This window comes from Phyllobates terribilis, unplaced genomic scaffold, assembly GCF_046119375.1.
Source record: "Phyllobates terribilis strain yellow unplaced genomic scaffold, ASM4611937v1 Scaffold_11__3_contigs__length_659146591, whole genome shotgun sequence".
NCBI classification, from domain to species: domain Eukaryota; kingdom Metazoa; phylum Chordata; class Amphibia; order Anura; family Dendrobatidae; genus Phyllobates; species Phyllobates terribilis.
Window position 1 is genome coordinate 615,802,151 of NW_027362771.1, and position 8,776 is coordinate 615,810,926.

Below are 8,776 nucleotides of genomic sequence, written 5' to 3' on the forward strand. Positions count from 1 at the left end.
CAGGATTGGAGGATAGCCAATGTGGTACCGATATTTCAGAAAGGTGGATCCAGGTAACTACCGTCCGGTAAGTCTGACATCAGTGGTGTGTGACGTATATGAGGGCATCATAAGAGATGACCTGCAGAGTTATATCGCAGAGAATAATATAATAAATGATAACCAGCACGGATTCATGAAAAATACGTCATGTCTAACCAACATGTTGGGTTCTATGAGGAGGTAAGTGCAGATCTGGATGTTGGTAATGTGGCGGATGTGATTTATCTGGACTTTGCAAAGGCATTTGATACTGTACCACATAACAGCCTTATACTGAAGCTACAGAGGCCAGAACTGGGGGAACTATATACAGATGGGTAAGTAATTGGCTAAATGACAGGAGACAAAGAGTCGTCATAAATGGTACATTCTCTAAATAGAATATAGTCAGCAGTGGGGACCGCAGGGATCTGTACTGGGAGCAGTGGGGACCGCGGGGATCTGTACTGGGAGCAGTGGGGGCCGCAGGGATCTGTACTGGGAGCAGTGGGGACCGCGGGGATCTGTACTGGGAGCAGTGGGGACCGCGGGGATCTGTACTGGGAGCAGTGGGGGCCGCAGGGATCTGTACTGGGAGCAGTGGGGACCGCGGGGATCTGTACTGGGAGCAGTGGGGGCCGCAGGGATCTGTACTGGGAGCAGTGGGGGCCGCAGGGATCTGTACTGGGAGCAGTGGGGGCCGCGGGGATCTGTACTGGGAGCAGTGGGGACCGCGGGGATCTGTACTGGGAGCAGTGGGGGCCGCGGGGATCTGTACTGGGAGCAGTGGGGACCGCGGGGATCTGTACTGGGAGCAGTGGGGGCCGCGGGGATCTGTACTGGGAGCAGTGGGGACCGCGGGGATCTGTACTGGGAGCAGTGGGGGCCGCGGGGATCTGTACTGGGAGCAGTGGGGACCGCGGGGATCTGTACTGGGAGCAGTGGGGACCGCGGGGATCTGTACTGGGAGCAGTGGGGGCCGCAGGAATCTGTACTGGAGGCAGCGGAGACCGCAGGAATCTGTACTGGAGGCAGCGGAGACCGCAGGGATCTGTACTGGGACCGATTCTTTTTAACCTCTTTATTAATGACCTTGGGGATGAGATTGAGAGTAAAGTGTCAGTTTTTGCTGACAACACCAAAGTATGTAGGATATTAAAATCTGATCTTGACATTACAAAACGATATGGATAAGATGTCTGAATGGGCAAACACTTGGCAGATGAGATTTAATGTAGATAAATGCAGAGTAAAATCCTGCGATCCCAATGTATTATTTCCCCTTTATAAATCACTGGTGAGGCCACATCGGGAATATGGGATCCAGTTTTGGGCTCCACATTTTAGAAAGGATATTTAGAAGTAATCGCTCAAAGGCGGCAACTAGATTATTACAAGGGATGGAGGCCTCTTATATGATGAGAAGTTGAGTCTGTTCAGCTTAGAAAAAAAACTCATTTACATGTATAAATATATGTGTGGTCAGTACAAAGAACTAGCACCTGATTTATTCCTTCCAAAGACCACACTAAGGACCAGGGGGCTCATTACGGGTGGAAGAAAGGCGATTCCGGCACCCAAACAGGAAAGGGTTCTTTATAGTCAGACTGTGGAATGCCGACCACAAGAGGTAGTAATGGCTGACACTATAACAGCTGTATACAAGGGCTGGACGATTTCCTCGATGCACAGAATATTGTGGGTTACAGTTAAATTAGTGACAAAATGTACAATTGGTAGAGGAAGGTTAAACTTAATGGACCTGGGTCTTTTTTCAACCTATGTAACATACTCCACAGCGCCGGGGAATCCCTTCTATGTAAGAGAAAATGAAGGTACCCCTGAAGAGCCCCTACGTGATGTGGCATTAGTTAGGAAAGACTGCAATCAGCTGGCTGGACGAAACAGTGCGGAACCAGCCAGCACCAGTAGAGTTGCAGGGGGAGCAAGTTTATGTACAGGAACCGGTCATGTGCTTTGGATGATGGAGTTCCAGGATATAAAAGTCCTGCGTGCCAAACCATGGTGGGATTTGGCACCAAGAAGAGGAGTGGTGTGGATGTGGGCCAGAGACAACGCTGAAGCCAGGGTGACAGGCCTCAGTGGAGAGCGTATGCCAGCCGCCATCATACAGCACCCAGGGAAATCCAAGGACCCGACCTGCGCCGGTCAAGACCCAGTGCCTAATCTGCTCCCGTTGAGATCAGAGCCTTCACCCTTCAAAGCCCAGAGCCTAGATGACACCTGTCGAGAGCCAGGACCCAGCCATCTTCCCCAGGCTTAGGAGACACCTGCTGTCAAACACCAAAAATCCTCAGGGAGATATTGACCAGGAGGACAACACGAGTGAGCCGGGCTGTCACTTCCAGCCATAATGTACAGTACAGGGGCCGGCCTGGGTTGGTACACAAGAAGCTCAACGTTCCTTGATAGACTGTCAGTAGTACTTGCAGCCTAGTGGGAAAACCCAGTGGTTTTCTGCAAGAAGCGCTAACGTAGTAGTTCCCAGGAATGGGTACATCACCCCTGTAGGAAGGACATGTATACATTAAAATTGTATTCTAAAGTTCATTGTATGTTTATCGTGTGGCATACTGTTGTTTCCTAACTACTGTAAATTCCCTCTATAATCAGAAATAAGTTGTTCCTTGACTGTGCCTGCCTTGGTCTGTTGCATTTGGTCTCCTTTACATCTATAGCACACCCTTTTACACATTTGGATGGACTAACGCTAGCAGGTGTGGACCCACTGCAACGTGGACCAGGCTTACCCTGGAGTGGTGTGACTAAGCAACTACTTGGTTTTCGCTAGAGCCTCTGGTGGCGAGGATAGACTTGGCTATAGGTAGTTGCCAGGTACTGCTCCAGGTTAGTCCCTAGGCCTGCAGCAGCTGACCGAAGGATCAGAGGCACAGGCGGGCAAAGACAGAACCGTGGTCACTCGATCCGAGGTCGGGGCGGGCAGCACAGGTTCAGTTAGTAGTTGAGGTCAGGAGGAGTGGAGGGACAAGCAGGATGGGAAAACAAGCTGGAGACTTTAAACTGGAATCAGATTACAGGATCATGCAATGACGAGGGATAAAATGGGTAGAAGCCAACATTTGAGCAGGGAGTGGTAGGAAAGACTGCCTAAGGAACTTAATCTCTGCAGGTACCAACAGGGTTAAACTCCTCCAGAGACCATCCACACCACCTAAGGCTAAAATGCCCCCACAAGTAGATGCAGACTAGTGGAACGGCCTGGTGGAAACTGCACAGCGAGTAGAGGGACACTAACTGCTGTTGAGGCATCCTCCAAGATAATTATCTCTTGGGATAGGAAGTGGAGGAGTGCGTAATTATTTTTTTGGATTTTTTTTTTTTTTTTTTTTTTTTTTTTGCGCATTTCAGAGTCTGTTCTGGAATTTCTTCATGTGGTCAGTGGTTAATAGCCACTAGAAAGACGAGTGAAAAAAAATGGCAAATAAACTTTCAAGACTTCTCAGGTCTCTATAAGGCATAGTGTTCTATGATGCATGATGAAGGGACTTGAGTAGTCTTGAAAGCTTACCATTTGTTAACCAATAAAAGGCAAGCACTGATTACAAAAAAAAACAAAACACCCCAACTATCTACTGGCTAACACATGAAATATTTTACACTTGTGTTGACCGTGGATCTTCCTGGACTCCAGTATTTTCCTCCTATGCACTCAAGATGTAGATTTGTTCCATTTGTTTATATTTTGCTGAGGAGCTTGGGTCCCCTTGACCATACTTTTAAAAAGGACATCACTGATTTTTGTTGGGTGTTATATAGGTTACACTTTTCTTCTCCTTGTCATGTATGCATCAAAAATATTAAAAAAATAAAAGGTTGTCAGTAGCACTTCACCATGGGGACATTATTCTAGTATCAGCATACTGTCACCATCTTTATGCCAATGTGTGTAAACAGACCAGTACTCATTTGAGGACTTGTCCAAGTGATGCCTACAGGAAATCGTGACTGCATCAACCCATCCAGAAACTTTTGCCTAGTCTCTAATCCAATCACTAGAAGACAAGCATTCCTCAAATGGTGTTTATTGCTGCACAGATTCTTTGTGGGACAATCTTTTCAGAAGACATTTTCCAGCCACAGTAAGAGCAACGGCAACAACTACTGAAGTGACAGATCCAATGGCCACCAGCACCCACAGCTGTAGAGGTTCACGTCCTGCACTCATCCTGGAAGCTTGGAGGGTTCCTGCTCCGGTAACCTGGTTAGACTTGGATCCAGTTACTAGAATGGGACCCAGGGTGGCCATGCTGTGTTTCTCTACATGAGAACCTGTCAGGAAGATGTAGACAATTAAAATATTGAAAGTAACGCCAACAGCTTGTGCCCATAAAGACAAACTGAATGTTATGGGTTGGTAGACTGCAGGTCTAGCCTATGTAGTTTCTGGTAAACTACACATCTAAAGTCACTTGGGCAGAAGATGTAGTCCGCTTCAAAAACATTGATTTGTTATGAACAGTATATCTACATCAGTAGTCACAGAATTGGGAGGATTCTATAGCCAATTGAGACATCCGACTCACCAACATCCCTCTTCCCAAATCCCCTTTGCCTTCCAGATGATCCCCATTGTGTTCTCTGGCCGGCAGCAGCAGCACAGTTCCTGGTGGTGCAGCACTGGCAGATCCCACTAGATCCTTCCACAGAGGTCCAACTGAAGAGAGATAAAGATTAGTTTGGAGATATATGGAGGGGGACACATTATGGACAGCTTTGTAGGTCAACGTTGGTAGTTTAAAACTGGATTTGTTGGGGGGGAATTGAAAGAGTGAGAGTCAATAAGAACCAACCATTGAATTATCATGGTCAACACCAGCCAGTAGTATGGTGGGTCTTACCTGCTAGATGCCTTGTTGTAGGAGCAGGCCTTGTTCATGGGATCAGGGGTCTGGTTGATGTCAGCAGCTCTAAGGGTACAGGTGATGTAGATCTAGGAGAATAAAATACCAGAAGTCGGCAATTTACTTTTATTGAAACAAAGGCCAAGTGAAAACACACACACCTTAAGTTATATCAACTGGTCTGTTCAAGCAAACCCCTCATTTTTGAATAAGTTAGAGGTTCTTTATCAACTGATTTTTTTGTGTAAACCCAAGCTTGATGGCCTATGTAACATGTTAATGGTAACTAATAGCACTTCTAGTAGCCTTCGTGCAAGCTGAATGAGTCAAGTAAAAATCTTCACCGTAGAAGCTGCGCGGTCGGTGAACCTGAAGGCATCAACCATGAAGCGGAGCTTGTTGGCTTGAGGTCTTGGTGAAACAAAGACTGAGGAGGAATCTTCTTCCATACTGTCCATCATGCACCTGGAGAACAAATAGTTGTAGATTTGGCTTCTTTGCATCTTTTACAGTATTGATGTTTATAACTCACCCATTGTTGGAGATTATGTCATAACTGGGTCTAGAGTCCACATCTGGAGTAATGGTGGCCACACAACGGTCAACAAACAGGATCATGGGAACATGGTTCTGGATATCCAGAGAGGCTTCTATGTACAATTTCTCACCAAGCTGAAATACCAGTATTGAACTGGGGGCACTGAAGTCCACTGGAGAGAAAATACTCATTAAACAGATCACAAGACTTGGCTCCATTATCCTAAATGTTGGAAGCTTCTTACCAGTCATAAGCTGCAAGGAGAACGACAGCCTCTCCTCTGAGGTCACTGTGGTGCTGTATGGAGTCCATGTTGGCTTGATGGCATTGCTGCTCACATTACCATGTCTAGACAAGATAGAGTTGCAAGAGTAAGGACTAGGAAAGTGACAGCTGTTAATTCATGTTAGTGTCATGTAATAGAGATTGACCTGGACACAAGACTTGGAAATATGGCCCCAGATTCTACACAGTGGTGTGTAGGTGAATGTTGGTCTCACAGCAGAAGCAGTTTGAGCATGTTGAAAACCTTGTCCTCTCCATGTACATATGGAGTTTAACCAGATAAACTTAGGGATGACAGTTATTGTGGCATAAGCCATGGTCAGCTTTAGTAAATACCTCCTTATGCTGCATTTCTTGGAAGGCAACTGCATTGATGCCTGTTACCGCAGCTGTAGGGACCAATTGTTGCTACAGGGGACAAGAGTCTAAACTACTTTAGGTGCTATACAACTGGAAAAGGCCAATATGACACTAATGGAAAAAAAAAATGCATTAACCATTAAACCACAACATGATGGTTAAGGCACCATTGAAATTAGGGTGCATTAACACTACGGCCAATGGTCAGCTTTTCAGGCATCTCCATAGCCTAGTTCCATTGTGGATCCTTTCTAATGAACATTTGATTAGTCTGAGCTCTTCAGACAGGTCCTGTATTTGTAGAGTCTTACCTTGGGTAGAAGCACTGGACAGGAACCACAGCAGAGTTGGACCGGATGATAGGCACGTTCCTGGAAGAGGTGGGGGTGTAGCGCAGGTTGGAGTTGTAGATCAGCCAGTCTGGGGTCATCTTGAAGATCATCAGTAGGTTAGTCATTGGGTTCACACATGTATTCAGATGTAACAGAAGCTTGTTATCTAACTCCTGCACACCAGCTCCTCAAACTTTCTAGTAGTCCTGGAGAAAGCTACGGTACATCTGTAGAGTAATTTAAGACCCCAAGGGTCCCCTTATTTTAGCACTTTATGGAAGAGAAATGGGACAAAACATCAGTGATGGGGCCATGTTAATAGGCAAGAGCAACAGCCTTGCTTGCTGTTCTCATGATTCCAGTTTCTCTCAGACACCATTATCTGTTCCCATATCTCCACCATCAGTGGTCAGAGACTTGATGTAGTCCTGTGGGTTGCATTGACTGAAGCTGAACAAGATTTTTAGGAAAAATTATTCTGAAGTTTATACTTATGCTTTTGTCCAGTGGGTGGTGACACCTTGTAATACATAACCCAAAAGCCTAGAAAGAATAGGCCTTACCCATAATATATTTAACCAACTCAAATGGAGATAAGTAATTTAAAATAAACATTTTTATTAACATACATGATTAAAAAAAAAAAAAAAAAAAGTGGTGGGGAGTACAGAATTACAAGGAAGATGACTTATGGATAAGTAATATTCCCAGAAAGTATATATGGGGTATAATCTACATACACAATAGAGTCAGAGCCCCACAACCTCCAATGCCATTTCACTAGATGGCTTTTTCAAGGAGTATCAAAAATATTATATGCACCATGTTAGACCAATATTCTCCTGCCAACTTGATTAGTCTTCTCAGCTCCTCCTCTGCTCTATACCATCATGGCCAAAGATTGTATTGAACATGGTATCCAGTTTACACACACACACACACACACACACACACACACACACACACTTGTCATATGGAGCACTCACCTGTATGAGGTTACCACATTCTTGAAGACCATTGTCAAACACCATAGTAGTATCTGTAGTCTGCTGTCCAGGACTGCAGGAGCCCAGGGTCAGGTCTGAGGGCTTCACCAGCTTACCATTCCCATAGAAGTCTCTGTTCACCATCACCACCATGCTGTCCTCACCACACTGCACACTGACAGAGGATGGAGCTTGAGTGAGGGCTCGGAGATTATGGTCTCTTCCATTATACCGGTTGTCCCATCTGGAAGACCCCAATCCAGATATAGGCTGTCCAAGTCCTCTAGAAGATCCCCATCCAGGCTGGTAATTTCTCCACCAAGCATCTGACTGGCGCCGGTGCCTGACCAAGGAGCTACCAAAGTCTGATCCATAGAGGAGAACCACTAGTAGACAACTCCACCTGACCCACAGCTCCATCCTGACTGCAGCACAAGACACACAAGGAGAAAGTGAAGGGAGCAGAGCTTTATACCCTCCTCATCACACCACCATTATCCCACCTCATTACCTTCAGCTGACCACCTTCTTCTCCTCACCTGGTGAGGACACAGCAATGAGGTGGAGTCACACTGGGATTTGTTCACATCTCCTTAGGTTTGGACCAGGATTATATTGTCCATGTGTCGCTTTGAACATTGCAGTTGGTCATTTCCTCTGATGTTGGATTGTTTGTGACCTGTCTTCTACCATGACTGCGATGCCAAGTCACAAGGGTTTTGGTAGATTTTCTGCCGCTGGTCAGAAGTCACATGTAAATCACTTGCCATAGACTTCAGTGTAAGTTGCATTTGACTGATTTGTGTGCAACACATCTTCAATTTCTTTTTTTTTTTTTTCTTTTTTTTTTAAGGCTAAGATTACATGGAGTCATGTGTCGGGTGAAAAAAGAAAGACCTCTGTGTAGCTTGTCTGTGACCATCACCGGGCTGTGATAACCAGCCAAATTGCTAACAAGTTGTGGTTCCGCACAGTGTGTATTGAAGTCTATGGCAAATGAAATTAGGGAGAAAAACGGAGGGCATCACAATAGCAATAATAGTAATACTATACTATGGTGTTCAACCCGTCACATACCAGACAATTGCAGTTACGTCATAAGAGAAAGAAAAGAAGTATGTATAGACAGGGATCACCAACTTTTAATCATAAATTTTTCTTGGACAAGTAACTAGACAAACAATCCCAGTTAAAAACATTTAAAAAGCTCAAGGCTTCAATATAACAACAAGCCCCATCACAATATCATGTGGACTAAACCTCAAACATGGAGTCATAATAGACACAAAATGGCACAATCCGAGAAATTGTTTTACCAATAAATATAATCCCTGCTTACAATACAGGATAAAGCAAGGAAACATGGGAAAT

At 45.2% G+C, this 8,776-nt stretch overlaps 1 protein-coding gene across 1 annotated transcript; it reads right to left on the reverse strand.

The window, feature by feature from the left end:
* Positions 1–4,084: 4,084 nt before the first annotated feature.
* Positions 4,085–7,825, reverse strand: LOC141167398 (zona pellucida sperm-binding protein 3-like). The gene is made up of 8 exons (XM_073654804.1): positions 7,406–7,825; positions 6,399–6,517; positions 5,687–5,790; positions 5,437–5,614; positions 5,249–5,369; positions 4,902–4,993; positions 4,587–4,717; positions 4,085–4,332 (listed from the first exon to the last, which is right to left on the reverse strand). The coding sequence occupies exons 1-8, from the start codon at positions 7,823–7,825 to the stop codon at positions 4,085–4,087; spliced, it is 1,413 nt and encodes a 470-aa protein (XP_073510905.1).
* Positions 7,826–8,776: the final 951 nt, after the last annotated feature.